At 40.1% G+C, this 17801-nt stretch overlaps 1 protein-coding gene across 1 annotated transcript in view; it reads left to right on the forward strand.

Moving 5' to 3' along the window:
- Positions 1–6940: 6940 nt before the first annotated feature.
- The window catches only part of foxo6 (forkhead box O6), a 43310-nt gene continuing 32449 nt past the window's right edge, over positions 6941–17801 (forward strand). Inside the window, exon 1 of the mRNA XM_002939355.5 lies at positions 6941–8730. Within this exon, the coding sequence (XP_002939401.1) occupies positions 8416–8730 (315 nt within the window). The 5' untranslated portion in view covers positions 6941–8415. The remainder of the gene's footprint in view (positions 8731–17801) is intronic.

The following is a 17801-nucleotide window of genomic DNA, read 5'->3' on the forward strand; positions in this document are numbered from 1 at the left end:
CTGCTTTGACTCTCCCAGAGGCAAAAGAGGGCACTTTTCAAATTGCAAAACAAGCTTATGGCAGGCAGGGACTGGTTTGACAATGGGAGACAGAAAGCAAATGTGGGCAAGTTGTGCTAGACATGACACAAATACTTACCTAACAGCCACCCGTGAGGCATTTGTCCTGTATCAAAAGCATCGTAAAGTGCGGACTGCCTTAGGATGTAAGCATCGCGAGAGGAGCCGGGGAACCCAGACACAATACTCAGGATATTCATCTGTGCATCGCACACCACTTGCACATTGAGTGAGTGGTAACCCTTCCTGTTCCTAAAGATGTGCTCCCTGTCTTGGGGGGGGTTTAACCCCACATTGGGGATGCCACTTACCCCATAAAACTGCCTTTTCACGGCGTTCCACTCGTTCCGATTTTTGGGGAACGAGATGAAATTCCCAGATACTGAGCAGATGGCGTCCAGGACCTGGCCAAGGCAAACCTCTGGAAACTGCCAGTGGCCAAAAAGTGCGGGGAGCACAGCAGATTGACCATTCCGGGAACGGCACGGCTTCTGCGAGTCCGTGGCTGCAGGGAATGCTCAAGCAGCTCATAGAGGCTGGATATTGCGCCCGATTGAGCCTGTAGCGCCTGACCACTTCATCCTTGCTTAAGCCCTCTAAAGTGGCCCTTTCTCAAAAAAAAGCGAGGCCGCATGACTCTGGAAGGCTCTGGGACTTGATGTTCCTCCTCCAAATCGAGCAAAAACCCCATCGCAAACTCCATCTTGCCTTTTTCCACCAAAAAATGAAAAATGTGGTCTGCACAACGCCTCCCCCAATTAGGCGCTAAAATACGCACACATTCGCACACTAATTAACGCATTTAACACTTCATGCGCTTTTGTGAATCATGCGTTACTATTCTTTTCATTCGCTAATTAACGCACTGCGTTAAAATTAACGCATTTGGTTGCGCACTAATTAACGCACGCAAAATGCAACTTAACGCATGCGATAATACTTTAGCGAGGTTTTTTTCGCGTCTATTTTAACACAAAAAAAGCATGCGATAACGCTTATCGACCTTTAGTGAATCAACCCTATGAAGCGTTAAATGCACTAAATATCGCATTAGTCTGTGCGAAAATTAACACCTACTTGGGGCAGGCGGTACTTAAAGAAAATTGTGGTTTGTGAGCTTTTGGCAACACAACATGGACTTTACAGTGGGATTTTTTCAAGTATGTGTTGGCCCTAGAATGATGCATCCTCCGGTTTTCAGGGAAATGGTATTTTTCAGAAAAGTAGTTTTCAGAAAGTAATGGTTACGTGTGTTAAATCATGTGCTAATATAGCACACGGCGAAATATATCGCACACGGCGGGAAATAACGCACGTGCCGGAAATTAATGCAAAAAAAAGCTCATCGCGAGTTAAATAACGCAAAGAATATCACGTCTAAATTATGACGCGTGTCCTTTTAGTGAATCGTGCGTTGTCGCAAAAATAAGAAGCGATAACATTTTTAACGCATGCTATAATAAATAGTGCTCGTTTTAACGTACTTAAGTGAATTGATGCTGTGTCTAAACTTCCCATCCATCACTGCCTTTAGATGCATTCTGAAGTGAGAGACCCACAGTAACATGACTGAAAATACAAGATAGGTCCAGGTACACCTAAAAATATGAAAACAGGCAAGGGGCTACACTTTTCCAAAATGATAGAAAATCAATTTTTCAACACTCTATAAGTACACAGAGAAGATTTCTACATAGAAACACTATGCATTTTCATGCCAAAATGTGCCAATCCCACAACTCAGAAAACACACACACAAGGGACAGAAAGAAGTTCATTGACTTTTCTAGTCATTTCAAAAAAATCAGTTGTTTGCCAGAAGGAAGGCTAAGAGGAGATGTTGATCATCACATTGTGGATTGTGCAGAGGGAAGATCGCCATATCGCCATATTTGAAATGACCAGAAACCAAGTTTTAGCAGGTATTTTTTAATAAAGCATTCAGAATAATAAACACTGTGAAGGATAGGGCAATTATTGGAGTAGGGTAGAATAGATTTTTTACTTAAAAAAAATTAGTGTTACTTTTCCTTTAAGCTTTACTTCTTAAATACTTCAGGCTGAGATTGATTGGAAAGGCATCTCCTAGATGGGGATCCCTCCAGCATGGCGAGATCCCCATCTAGGAGACTAGTTTCTGCCTTGGGCAGTGCATTTCCATTTAATTTTCCTGTTCATGGGAACAACTGCAGGAAAGATTGTTGTGACCTTAGAGTACTGCACTGTCAAATGCGGCATGCCCAGCACTATATGACAGGGAAAGCCAGAAATCTATGTAAGTACAATTTTGCAAAGCAACCACCAGAACCTAACTGCTAACGTTCCGCCCCCAGTAATAGTGCGTGCCTTTCATAAAGTAAGTAAATAAACTTGCCCAAAAAATTATACTTCATGCTAATGTTAAAGGAAATGTAACAAATTAATAAAGCAGAGAAAGACTGCTATATTATACTGTATGTGCTTTTTAAAAAAAAAAAATACTTTACTATAGATTTATTGAGCTCAGGCAGCACATCTCTCCCAAGTCTCGCAGCCTGCTTCCGTTCTGCTCCCCCTCCCTTTCCCCGTGCAGGCTCTGGCAGCGCTCGCTCGTTGATACAGACACACAGACGCAGCAAAAGAGCAGGAAAGGTCCGTCTCCTGTCCCTCTCCTTTCCCTCTCTGTGCTTGATCACTAGAAGCCTATAAATCACTTTAAAAAGGACTCAGAAGAATGCACTAAATCAACTTCCGGATTAAACTGGAAGTCTACCCATTGCCGTATCGCCTTTTGAGCGTGTCCCAGTAAGACAGTGGCAATGTAATTTATTAAAAAACTATTCACAATATTGCAATTTTTTAATGTTAAATAGCTTAATAAAAGTATTTAGAATTGATATCTTTAAAGTGAAAATTTTGTGTTACTGTTCCTTTAAATCCCCACCTTTTATGGAAAAAAATACCCGCCTTCTTATGTTATCAGAGATAATAAGAACAGAGTGTCACCTTACTAGGAAAGCTGGTAAAGTATGAATCAGATGGCAACCATTAAAGAAGGCATACTGCAAGTGACCCCCCCTTCCCTTAAAACTGCTATGGCCCCTGTCCATGTTTCAAATGAGGGGTGGGTGTGTCCTAATGGTGCCTGCCAGAAACACAGTAGGAGGGGGTAACAAGCAAGGACAAGTTCAGTCCCTATCAGGTCTACCTAGCTGCTGAGTGGTTTCTTCTCTACGGCACAGAGTAAAGGTGCCCATACACCTTCAGATCCGCGATATTGGGAGAATCCAGGTTAATTCAATGATTTGGCCCTGGGGCCAAACGATCGAATTATAACGATGGGTATAGGCAAAGTCGGTCCGACTAGATTTTTTAACCTGCCCGAACAATATCTGGCCAATTTCAGGCCAGATATCAGTCGGGCATGCCCGTCGGTAGTGCCCATACACGGGCCGATAAGCTAGAATCAGCCCGTGTATGGGGGCCTTAAGGAGTGCCACTGGCTCCCCTGCACAGTCTGGGAAAGGGGGCAGCAAGACATACAACAGATGGGCGGGACTAGTAGGGTTTTTGGAAATAATTTCAATAAATCAGCCAGAAACACATTTTTTTTAAGCACATTCCTTAAATATTTAGAAGTATCATGCATTGGCATATTCCTGTTTTTTATACAATGTGTCCCACTTTAAAGGAAAGAAATATAAAACAGAGATGTATTTTTCCCCTAAAAGGCAGCAATCCTAAATCAATCTTCCATGTTGCAATGGCAGATCAATCATGTGAAAAACAAATTGCTTGTGGGTAATTCAGCTAGGAGTGCTGGATTGACTGCATTTAACAAAAAATTTCCAGGGGTTGCTACTTTTTCTGGAAAATATACGAACCATCCTACATCAATTACACGGCTTGGAGGTCAAGAATATGCCCCTATGCTGCTATCAGCTTTGGTGTGCCTATACCAGGAGTCAGTGTCGGCCCAGTTGCAGGCACATGGAGTGGATTTCGGAACTGAAACACAGTTTTTGAAAGTCAGTTTTAAAACCAGCCCAAAACTAGCCAAAAGCCACTTTGAAAGTAGCCCAAAAAATAGCCCATTGTGCCTGTAAGGCTGATGCCAGATGTGGCGTAGGGCTGATACTTTTGGCAAGTGGAAAAACGCTTGGCGAAAATACAGCCCTACGCCTGCTACATGTGCCTGCACCTGAATGAATGAGATACGCTCGGGTGCAGGCACATGTAGCCGATATATGCATGAAAACGCGAGACTTCGCATTCTATCCCGTTTTCATGCGTATATCGGCTACATGTGCCTGCACCCGAGCGTATCTCATTCATTCGGGTGCAGGCACAAGTAGCAGGCATAGGGCTGTATTTTCGCCAAGCATTTTTCCGCTTGCCAAAAATATCAGCCCTACGCCACGTCTGGCATCAGCCTAACTTTATAGAGGTAGGTTGGGACATGATTGGGCTTGGCCAGGGTGTAACAGAGCATGGTCAAACTTCCAAAATCTATATTCTGCTAAAATGGCCTCATTTTAATAGCATTACACATACTTTTTAGTAGCAAGGTGGTAACCCTGCAACATGCAAGCTAACAACCCACATTTAATGTCCTTGATTTTTCAGGTGATGATGTGAACTTTAGACAATACCCAAGCATAAGGGCTGTGGCATACAAGGAGATTAGTTGCCACGCGACAAATCTCCCTTGTTGCGGGGGACTGACCTCCCCGAAATGCCATCCCACCGGCTAAAATGTAAATCACCGGTGGGATGGCAAACGCGGGAACTCTTGGCACGTATGCCATCCCACCAGCGATTTACATTCTCACAGGTGGGATGGCATATTGGGGAGATTAGTCGACAAGCGACTAATCTCTCCCCTAAATGCCATCCCACCGGCGACTAATCTCCTTGTCTGTCACAGCCCCTAAGGGCTTTGGCACACGGAGAGATTAGTCAGCGTGCGACAAAGCTCCCTTGTCGAGGGCGACTAATCTCCCCGAAATACCATCCCACCGGCTAAAATGTAAATCGCAGGTGGGATGGCATACACGGGAATTCTCGAGGCAACTTCGGCAAATCGCCACGCCACATATGCCATCCCACCGGCAATTTACATTCTCGCTGGTGGGATGGCATATTGGGGAGATTAGTCGCCCACGACAAGGGACATTTGTCCTGGGCGACATATCTCCCTGTCTGTCACGGCCCTTAAGGTGGGATGGCATTTTGGCAAATCGCCGCACCATATATGCCATCCCACTGGTGATTTACATTCTTGCTGGTGGGATGGCATATTGGGGAGATTAGTCGCCCGCGACAAGGGAGATTTGTCGCAGGCGACTAATCTCCCCATCTGTCACAGCCCTTAAGGGCGTGAGAGGCAACTTCGGCAAATCTGCGCGCCACGTATGCCATACCACCGGCGATTTACATTTTAGCCTGTGGGATGGAATTTCGGGGAGATTAGTCCCTGTGTGCCACAGCCCTAAGTGGTAAAATATACGTTTGCTTGTTAGAGATTATCTTAATTTACATAATAAACCACCGGTCGTCTACTAAGGGCTCTGGCACACGGGGAGATTAGTCGCCCGCGACAAAACTCCCTGTTCGCGGGCGACTAATCTCCCCGAGTTGCCATGACCCGCCATCCCGCCGGCGAACATGTAAGTCGCCGGCGGGATGGCACACTCGGCGGCGCGATTTCCCAAAATCGCTGAAAAAGACTTGCGAGTCTTTTTCGGCGATCTCGAGAAATCGCGCCGCCGCACCAACTTTCAGCTTTGTGTAATCATGAATTATTTCTGGCATTTTCCTGTACATAGACGTTGTACATTCTAGCATTACTTATATTTAAACGTATATTTTGCTTTTCTCTGATCTATTCTGTGGTTTCCAAATTCCACAGTAATTGTATGTTAAACGGCACGCACACGGTACTTCACACCACTCTCGGCACTTAGGCTTCATTCTTCCATCTCTGCCTTAGAGGGACCCGATTTCTCCCATGTCATTGCCAGACATGCCTCAAAGAGCATGCAAGGCCTCCGTCTCACTCAGTTGCCCCTGGCAACCATTTACAACAGTCTGGTGACGCCAAGCACAGGGATTTTCCTTAACCCGCCCCTTTCTAGACCGGTTCCCGGTCGTTCTACCACTGATTTTGCCTGTCGTACTTAATTCTTTAAGGAGCGTTCGTAACCGATGAGTCAGATTTGTTGAACGCATTAGTGATTTAAAGTTAAAGCTATGGTTCTGTACTGTATAATGGGCTACACTTATTTAATAAATCATATTGGTGTGAAGGTATCTTATATTTGATTTGTGACTGTAGAGGTGACATTGTGTGTTTGTAAAGTGCTATGTAGAGCTATACTGATCAGCATATGTTTCACCAGTGCAGTGTTTCCTCACCTTAATATGAATTATGGAAATCTTAGACTGTACTCTTTTAACAGCCTTTCCTATGTTACAATTCAAATGGCCAGTCTCTTAAACTTTAGTATGTATATAATATAAAGACCATCAGAATATTATTAGGCGTACACACAGTAGTAATTTATAGTAAACATTAAGCGGAAAACATTAATTTTAGGAATTCACATAATATTGAACACTATACATGATATACAGTGCAATACACAATACTGCCAATGTTTAATATTTGAAAATAGTATATATTTCTAGATAGGGTTAATTTTGTGCCTACACACACACACACATATATATATAGATATATATATGTGTGTGTGTGTGTGTGTATGATATTTATGGTGGTAACAAGTGTGTAAATTTGCAGGGATCACACTGCTCAGTGTGCTCGGTACAAATCTCAGCCAGTCTCATGTGAAACAGGAGGGAGGAGGAGACGGGAGAGGAGGAGCAAAAGGCTGCATCTTATTTATTTATTTCTCTCTCTGTCTCGCTCCCTCTCTCTAAATGCTTAAGGTGAAGAGTGCAGAGCTAGCCGAGCTCAACACATGGTCCAACCCTGCTCTGTCCCAGGAGGAGAAAGACACGAAGGGAGCAAGAGAGAGACTCCCTGAGAGGGAGAAGCAAGGAGCATCTTCTCTCTCATTTCTACCAAGCAGGTGTGACCCCCCCCATTCTCACACCCAGCATTTCACTCTCTTCTCTTCCAGCCAGGGATACCCAGCAGTTCCCTTTTCTCTGGATGCAGACCTTTCCTCCTAAACATTCAGAATGGATGAACCCCACTGATCCCCAACTGGCAACCAACATCATGACTATGAACATTTGTGTACCTCTCTCCGAAACTGCAGCATCTCCCCACGTGTGTCTTCTGGTTGTAGTAGGGGGGCTCATGTGAGTCTCTGAAAAAAGGGGTTCAATGTTCTCACCTGACAGAACAAATGATACCAAGTAATCTGGAATAATCCCAGCATCAAGCATTCCTGAGAGGGAGAGAAGAGAATTATGCCTTTACTTCTCATTAAATGGTCACTAATTTAAAGAAGGGGGATTTGTTTTTTTTGGATCCCATACAAATTTTTATCTTGGAGGAATGACTTGCCATTGAATCATATTTAGATTTTCTATTTTAGTTTCCCATATATAACATCTGTTGCTGTGAAAGACTGAGATTAAATACCATTTTGGACAGATTTCAAACACACCTTCCTTTCTTTAAATACACAGAAATCTCTTAGTAGATCTTAAATGGAATTTAAAAATCTGGCATATGCACCCTCATATCCTTAACCCCTGATGTCTTGCAGTGAAAGATCGTTTTTGAATTTTGCTGTTGCAGAAGATTACATTTTAGTGCAAACTATCAGGATTTTATTGCAAATTACAACTGCTGGAAGAAATGCTGTTATGCATTTTTATTTTTTTTTACATTTTTGTTCATTTGATTTATTGAAATGCAGATTTGATGGCTTCCTACCTGCATGCCGAGTCTGGCTGTTCAATGCAAATTAGTTTGCAATAATTATTGCAATTAGGAAAGCGTTTGGCAGACAGTTAAGATTATCCTTTTAAGTTTCTACTCCTATTTGAGCATCAGTTTCAAACAACTGTTCATTTCTTACAATTAGATGAATTTTTTTTCCACTTTTTGTTAGTGAATGTAGACATTTTACATTCTAAGAAGGCTTTACAAATAAAGTGCATTTATGGCCAATTTGCTAAACCTAGCTTTTCCCTCTTAATCATGTGCACCTAGCATAAATTCATTGGCAAATAAATAAAAATACTTCTTTTTACCTACATTTCAAACCCATTTTTCTACCTATTCTATTTTTACTCAACTTGGTGGTCTTTCTTAGAAACAGCTTTGCAAATGCGGAATTAAATTGGTTGCCATATTTCATTGTATGAGAAGACACAGGATTCTTTTTGGTAGTACAAATGATGGAGAAGTTGGACGCTGAATCAGATGTGGAACCACAAGGTCGCCCTCGTTCCTGCACATGGCCCCCGCTTCCGGACCCTCCTTCAGATATGCCGTTGCCACCTCCTGGCCTGGACCCAGGGCAGATACGGAAAGCCAAGAGTTCGCGTAGAAATGCCTGGGGTAACTTGTCTTACGCTGATCTCATCACCAAGGCCATTGAAAGCTCACCTGAGAGGCGACTGACCTTGTCCCAAATTTATGATTGGATGGTCCGATTTGTTCCCTACTTTAAAGATAAGGGTGATAGCAACAGCTCTGCAGGGTGGAAGGTGAGGCTCTTAAAAGGGGATCTGTTTGAATGTAACCAAAATTAATGGTATGTAGAAAGTATGGATGCTTTTAGGTAAATAATAACAAGGATAATCCTAGAAAGAATGTGTACATCTGGGGTTTAAGGCACATGTTGACTAAGCAGTGTATTTAATGCTCATTTCTTTTTATATAAAATAGTGTGCCTCATGTGGCATTGTTGGCCATTAAAGAATGAACAGTGCTTATATATATATATGTATATATATATATATATATATATATATACTCTTATTTAGTGAATATTGTAAGATATTCTTTTTTCTGTGTTACTTAAAAATGCAACTCTTTAAAGCTTTGATGCAATTTGTGGGTGGAGTCAGATAGTTTTTACATTGTAGACTGTATAAAGAAAACTCTGTAACAGTGAGTAAAAAATACCACTTAATGTACACTCGTTTGTTTTAACTTATTTTGCGTATCTGCAAATCTCTGAATTGTATTAACAAGTCTTCAACAAACTAATATTTCTGAGCTAAAAATAAGAATTTGCAAATTCATCCTAAATGTCTTCCATAGTGGTAATTATGTTACGTGGCTGTAAAGCAGGTGGTGTGTAGAGGGCAAATATACAAGATAGGGGGCAATGCAGCATGACTAAATGATAAAATGTTTTTAATCTGCTTTCCTCTGGGGCAATTAGTTAAGTTTATATGGTGTGAATAAATGCATTAAAGCTAATAGTAAATAATATAATAAAACAGAGAGCTTTTCATACAGCCACCATTGAGCAGTTTTTACAGAGGGAGGGCAAAATCATATTGTGGAATGAGCTGCACTTTGTCTTCCCACTTTAGGACACTTACTGGAGGTCAAATGTGTATGGAGTGGAAAAAGCACATCATACTTAGGCGTCTGGCTAATATAATTTAGTGCTTTAGGTATTTTGCTAGTTGGGGGTGCAAAAAAGCATTGGATATAAATAATATGCCCAACCGTGGGTCAGTTGATTGACTTTATATTAAAAAGTGCTTGTTTCTGTAAATGTATGGATAGACAGATATGTGCCTAGTTGTTTTTGTTTCCGAATGTTGCTTTGGGGCAGATTTATCAAAAGTATAAAATTAGAGGTCACCAAAGTAGAATTCCCCCACTCTTTACTTATTTCTGTGGGATTTTTAGAGGTGTATTTATCAATGGGGGAATGAAATTTACCCCATAAAGAATAAATCAAGATATTCAGTGACAGTCCTTTCACTAGTGAACTCTTTCCATTCACTACTCTAAAACACATCTCAAGCCACATTCACATTCAGCCCCTAAACACTTTGTCTTTTTTTAATGACTGACTGCCTTAGTTAGTAGATGTGGCAGTAGCTCAGTCTGTTTCAGTTGGAGATCGGCCACCTGGGCACCTGCCATTTACTTGGATAAAAAAAATGTTAATCTTAAAATTGTTATAAATCTCATTATTATTTATTGTCCTTTCTCCTCTATCTATCTTCTTTTGGATTCTGTCTTCATCCCTTTTTTTGCTTGTCTCTACATCCAGTTCCCTCTCCATCCCTATTATTTTTAATGCTAATAGACTTGTGCAGTGTTTTCAGCTTTAAACACTGGTATTTTAATGTGTAGAAGATTCAGTAAGGCACTAACCCAAGTTGTTTGTCCCTCCCCCCCTCACACCAAGCCAGTGACATAGTCCATTTATCCCCCTGCAGGGTGACAGGCAGGGGGGAAATATGTGACATGGAATCTTCCTTTCGTGTTACTGCTTGACACTTCAATGCCCCCAAAAGCATTAGTCCTTAAGATGTATTTGTTAAACATAATTAACATGCTAATAATGATTTTGCTCCATACATATGTGTCTACCAGACAGGTGTATTCAAATTTTTATTAGCACACATAGTATTTGCTTTTTGTGATATGATTGCTGAGTGTTATAATCTGCCATAGTGTCATTGACTTTTAAAGTAACAATACACTAATATACACTTTTGGAGGAAAGCACAGTGGCCTTTAATTAATTTTGCTTTATATGTTAGAGGAACCTGGTCTACAGAAATTATAGTCTGTATTATAAAGAGATATCTGGTTACTAGTGTAATGATAGTCAAGATTATTATGCTCACTAAAAGTCTAAAGGGTTATGTAGTAACATGGGCAAAGTATGACCCTTTCCAGTAACCCATAGCAACCAGTGAGGTTTGCTTTCATTATTCCAACTGCAGCAAACCAGTAAAAGCAAATTGCTGATTGATTGCTATGGGTTACAGGATAGGGACAATCTCTGCCCACGTCTATAAATAACTTATAGTAGTAGATTTTTATATTATTGGTGTTTTTAACATTTGTATAAATATATATAATTTTGTATAGTTCAGTACCCCATGTTATATGCTTGTGGTCATTAAATATATTATTTTTTTTCTTGTGTTAAAAGGCATTATAAAAAGAAACGGAAATATACAACACATTAATAGTTCTATTCCTATGAGAACTTTTGGCTTAGGGCATTTAAAAATGCATGGAAATACATAGTTACATAGTTAATTTTCTTTTAGCATCCATGCTGGTTTTGAGATTTAGGCAACTATTTAAGGAAAGAAAACAGTAAATAAAGTGCAACCCAAGAGCTTCCCTCTTTTGGAAGTTCTTGACATTCTGTATAAGATGATGTTACTTGCTTTTAGTGTACATGAATATTTTAGTCAGATGCTTTAGAGTTGTTGGACTGCATTGCCTTGGTCCTGATATATCAGAATATGGTTTACATTTTAGTCCAATTCCCAGTGCATCCCTGTAGCCGCTGTTAAGGCTATGGCACTTGGGGCATTTTGACCACCACTGTAATCAGGGGAAAAGTAGTGGTAGTCATAGCGCCTGTATCTGCTGCCCATTGAGATATATTGAAAACACTCTGCCCATGGCTTATGTGCTGTTTACAGGGGAACCTCAACTTGGAAAGTGGCAGATTTTAAAGCATTAAAAAAACTTTGTTTCCTGTCTGATTAAAGCATAAGCCATAAACCTTACTAATGAGCCATTAAGAAGCATTTAGAAGCATTTTTTGTCATTTTACGTCCTGCTAAGTGTGGCCAAAATGTTTTCAAATCACTGGCCAACTAATTGTGCCAAACTTTGTTATGATACTTGTGATGTAAGGTAACATAGTTATACCTTACAGATGACTTGCTTTAGCCTCAGAAGCACATAAACTACATTTACATATTTACAATATGCCGAGGGGCAGCAACTCATAGGGTGCACTAGGTGCATGCTGACACATTCAGAGTCTTCCTTGTGACCGGAAGTGACTTTTTTGTTGAATTTACAACTGGTCAGCAGTTCTTCACCTATAGGTCAGGAACAAAAAATGTATTACTGTGCTGATAAGACTGGGTTTTTCTCGTGTAATACAGAAAAAATGTCATAACCATACTTTAGCATGTATTTAGCTGGTAGTCAACAGTGATGATGCTGATTGAAAGCTCACTTGTAGGCATAGTGATTTAGCTCACTTCCACACATTATGAGTCCAGCCTGAAAAATTTTAAGACATTTTGAACTAGTGCAACATGTTACTAGTCTTTTTGTAGAGTTATTCTGTCATTATTTCTTTGAGTATATTAATGAGTATATTATTATACTATACTGATAACAAGTCCTTGGGTACTCATTTTGATAATGCAGAAAAGCATGCTCATTGTCAGGGTCACAGGAGGACAGTGTGAGGTAAGTTTGGGGTTCACACTGGGACAGCTCTGCCTTTTATTATATCTATAAAAGTATCCTGCTGTCCTTAACCCTTTCCCCAGTAAGCACTGACTTGCCATGCATAATGCTGTTGAAGATCAGACATCCAGTCCCATGACTCCAGATTTTAGGAGGATTACAATTCATTAATGAGTTTGCAAGAGCTCGTCTTTCTTTTGTATGCTGTTATCTGGGACTTTGGGACACAGATGTAGGCTCTAGTTTCTTGCTAACTCATTTGTTTCCAAGTGCAAATATGCCATATTCTTCAACTTAACACTTGGGGTAAAATATTTATTTGTATTTTATAATAAAATTTTGCAAGGATGGGTCTCCTAAAGCACCTTTTTTATCATCAGCATATTACCCTGTATTCACTGGAGCATTTTGTATTTTGGTAGTTTCCTTGTTCAAAGGCAAAATTAATTTTATTTAGAAATGACCTTTCAATTGTCCTATTAAGTGTTGTCATACTGCACAAGCAGGGAAGCTTCAACGGTCTACAGGGTACTATTTTTAAAATCATCACAATTTCCTGAGATATTGATGGACATTTTAGCTGTTCATTTGCATTTAAATTTCTTAAATAATTTGTTCCCTTATATCCTTCTATTATGACATGATATAGTAATTAGTGACTGGAATTGGCAAGGAGATTCAATAATTTGAAGATTCTTATTTTTTGATGCAAACCGGGGTGTACAAGGAGTAGAAACGGAATCTTTTGTGCCAATACTAAAACTGAACATTCCAAAAGGAATAGATTTAAGAATTAAGAAAAAAGATAAGTAAATATGCATTAAAATGGCAGATATGTATACGGGGTACAGCTTTGCTTATTCTTATAATTCATGGAGCCGTGAAGACTACCTAAGTGACAAGTAGTTGGTCACAGCAGAGCCCAAGTGTTATATTTGCACAGGTATCCAAAACACTAGGTGAATTATCTAATGGCATATGAGAAAATGGAATTGTCCTAAAAGAGAGAGAGAGAGGCACAAGAAGATGCATCCATGTTTATGGTTTAATGTTTCCTCATTTACTTTTCTGGGTTCCATCGTCTTAGTGTTTATTCCCTGGAGGAAGGGGATTTTATGCAAACCAATTACCTTTTTATACTTTTTTTAGGTACTTTTCAATGGGAGGCATTGCTTTATTGTCATGGGAAGTAGAAATCCCTTTTTTATATGGTGCCCCAGTCACTGTGAATGGGGATAGGGTACCGTCTACCCAGCAGTATCTAATATTACCAGGTAGTGCAGATAAATAAAGAAATTTGTATCAAAGCAGATAAGCGCAAGAAAGGCAATTAGGATTTTTAGGGTGATGGAGTCCTTTGAAAGAACTATCTCCTATACATAAATATATATGTATGTGTGTATATAATTATGGAGCAATTCACATTTACTTCCCTCTATTAAATATGCAATTCATTAAGGTTGCACAACTGCTATAAAGCACTAATACAGCGGTTCTCAACCTGTGGGTCGCGATCCCTTTGGGTCAGTGTTTACACAAATATCTTTTTTACCCATAATTTTTTTATATATAAAATGTCAACATTTCTTTGTTGGTCTTCATGTAGCAGTTTTACAATTTTGTTTGGAAAGGTTTCTTCCCATTTTGACTAATGTCACAGTGGCAACTTTCCATATTATTTTAAGTAGCTGAATACTTCCTTTGTAAATCATGTATCAGAAATTTACAGTACCATTGTTTTAGTATAATAATATGTGTCTCAGAGTCATTAAGAAAAGTTTAGAGCAATTTCTCTGCTTATGGCAACTTTAAACAATAATGACCCCAAAACATGATGTTTTTAGAGTGTCTCTAGCATTTGTTATAATCTGGGGTCCTGCCATTTTCCCAGGTAGTCAAAAAGATAAAATTTCCCATTTGGCATTAACCTTAAGCCATATACTATAAGATCCGCCAAACAAGTAGATCCTTCCCCCAATATGCCTGCCTAAGGTTGCAGATATTGGGCTAATCTGATCGTTTGACCCTAGGGCCAAATAATCTATTGCAACAATGGGATATGAGCCATCAGTGCGAGGATCAAATCAATGAGCCGATGCGGCCCTCTATCCAGTCGACATCTGGCCTGTCCTAGCATCTCATACACGGGCACAAAATATGCCAACTTGGTCTAAAGGGCCTGAATCTGCTGTTTAAATCAGCCCATGTATGGCCACCTTAACTCAGCAGGAAAGCCAGGATAATATTTTATCCATTCTATGTTAATGTAATTTTTCTTAACTTTTACTGGATGTCATATAAGGATGGAAGAGTATATGGCGTAAGTCTTATTTTAGCCTTGATATCTTGTGCTAAAAGTAGAAGTTTTACTTTCAAAAAGTTTTTCACTTCTAATAATCCTCTACAAGACTTTGTTATATTACTTCGTATTAGAAGACATGCAGGAAAATCTAAAAAAGAAAATAACTTTGGATTTCCTATGGTCCTCAGAGGCAATTATCTCAGTTTAATCAAGTGGACAAAGCATGAAATGTAAATGCAAATTGTCCCTTTAACAAATCGCATTGAAAATTGGATGGAAATAATTGTTGCAGCAATGAGCTAGTGGGTGTGGGGAATTAGGCTACATATCACATGTCTATTTCTGTCTGGACCAATCTTTAGTTATAATCTCCCATAAACTACAGAATTATAGACCGAAACAGTGTTAAAATCACAGTTGTCACTTTACCTGTACCTTTAGGGCTCTGGCACACGAGGGAGTTTAGTCGCCCCCCACAAATCTCGCTTGTTGCGGGCGACTAAACTCCCTGATATGACATCCCACTGGCGAAAATGTAAATCGCTGGTGGGATGGCATACGCGGAGGCGCGATCTCCTAAGCTGCCTCTCGAGGCAACTTTGGCGATTTCCACAAATTGCCGTGTATGCCATCCCACCGGCGATTTACGTTTTCGCCGGTGGGATGTCATATTGGGAAGTTTAGTCGCCCACAACAAGGGAGATTTGTCGCGGGCGACTAAACTCCCTCGTGTGCCAGAGCCCTTAATTGTATCTGCAGCATGTGAGGACAGAGGTTTTTATGATAACAGTTTCTGCTTTACAATAACAGAAATGTAACCCTAATCTTTTCAGCCTGCCCCCACCCACTGCTTTGGACCACTTTTAGGGTATAGCCCAAGTTTGGAAGGCTTTATGTTTAAGCAGCCATTCAATAAAGAGAATAAAATTTTTTTTTTCATGCAACACTTATTTAAATCTAGTGGGGCAAGGGAATTCCATACGAGTCCAAGTCCAGCTGTAATGGCCAGGAAGTATACAGGTTATCTGAAAACCTATTATCCAGAAAGATCCAAATTATGGGAAGGCCATCCCCCATAGACTCCATTTTAATCAAATAATTCATTTAAAAAAAAACAACAAAAAAACTATTTCATTTTTCTCTGTAATAATAAAACAGTAGTACTACCTTGTATATGTTTTTTGGACTTGGGGCCATGGCCCATGGAGAGATCAGTTTCCCATGGGCCACAGCTCATACCTATACAAGCTTTTAGGCTACCTGTGTATGGTTCAAAATTACAAAATGTATACATGAACATATACCCACAACTGTGTTTTTTTATGTCATCTGAATATAGCACCATACCTTTTATTTTGAAATCATTATTTATGAAGTGGCAAAAAGGAATACAGTTACAAATGTCTTACATTGTTTGTTTATTAACTAACAGAGGTTCAGACAGCCCTGAGAGTTTTAAGTCTAGTAATAGATTTTTTTCTTGGTTTTGTAACAGCTGGATAGTGGTACATGTATGTGCGTGTGTACATCCTTCAGCTGCTAGCACTTGGTCTTGCTCCCCGTGACTCTGACTAATGAATACTTTCCTGTTTTGGTTTCTGAGTAACTTTCCCTACCCTACCCTTTCTTTACCCTTTCCTCTTAAAACTCACCTCCCTATTCTCTACCCTATCATGCATCCCTCTTTTCTGTTTGACAGGTTAGACTGAGGCTGTGAAGAAGGTGAGAGGCAACAATCACAGAGAGGTCCTTTTTTGAAACATAAAACAATTATAAATCTTTTTATTTCATTGCCTCTAAAAGAGCATTTTTCCATTTTAACAAATAGACCTGTGTATATCACTTTAGTGATTACTTATTTATGCTTAACTGAACAAGAACATTTTGCTAGCTTGTGTGTTGCTTCCAATGGAACCCCTTTGTTATAATAAAATGTATATATTGTATATAATGTATAATAAAATCTTTTATTGGTTAACATGACATTTATCAACTCTTCGCTGTGCTCAAGTACTGTACATACCTGTAGATAACTGCAGCTGTATTTGCCCTCCTGAACACAGGCCACCAATGAAGAATATTTAAAAGCTCTGCCAAACATTTCATGGGGTGGGCCAATTCTGTTAGTTTCACATGCTTCTTAACCTAACCCTAACAAATTATTTTGTACATAGCAAGGAAAATTACAGTAGCAGCTGCACACAAACAATCACGCAACATAAGGCTAGTACCATAAAGGATTTTCGGCCTGCGGATAAAAGCAGGCGGAGAATTTCTTAAGCCTGGGTGCAAGCAGTGCCGGATTTAAAGTTGGGCGCCCCGAGGCCGCGACTCGAGCGCATGCATGCGAACAAGCTCCCCAATCTTCTCCCCCCCCGCGCCAGCAGCGCGCATGCACAGGTATTTAAACTCCCATACGGAGCTGTGGTGAGAAATCCCCATTGCTCCGTATGGGAGCGAAATGTCACAATTTTGTTGCGGCGGGGCAGCATACCGCCCCTAAATTTGTGCCGCCCTTGGCCCGGGCCTTTGTGGCCTCGCCACAAATCCGGGCCTGGGTGCAAGCACACGTCTTATATTTCAGCCGGAAACTGATTGAGTATGCCCTTACTTTGGCCTGCTACCTTGCTTGTAACCAGAAACATTGCAGATGCGGTAGATCAGCCAAAAAAACGAACTTTTTACAGCCAATATCCGCCACTCTGCCTGCACCTGTGCGTAAAAAGTGCTTCCGGATACAGGCAAGGTAGTAGGCTGGTGCCAGTGTAGGGGCTGATTTTCAGCCAGACAAGTAAGTTTTAGTTTTTTGTCTTTTGTTTTCTGAAATAAGTGGTATTGTGCTGATACAGATGCCTTCTGCTGACATGTTAATTGAAAACGCTATATGCATTATTTATGTATACATTCTAGAATTCTAAGGGAAGCATGTAACATTTATTTGCAAATTTATACTTAGGGTATTTATAACACTCTTTTTAAATGATGACTTCAGATATTGATTTTCTTCTTAGTTAATGGTCAATACAGTTTAATAGCCTTCCATTGTACAGC

This window comes from Xenopus tropicalis, chromosome 2 (assembly GCF_000004195.4).
Source record: "Xenopus tropicalis strain Nigerian chromosome 2, UCB_Xtro_10.0, whole genome shotgun sequence".
Taxonomy (NCBI): Eukaryota; Metazoa; Chordata; class Amphibia; order Anura; family Pipidae; genus Xenopus; species Xenopus tropicalis.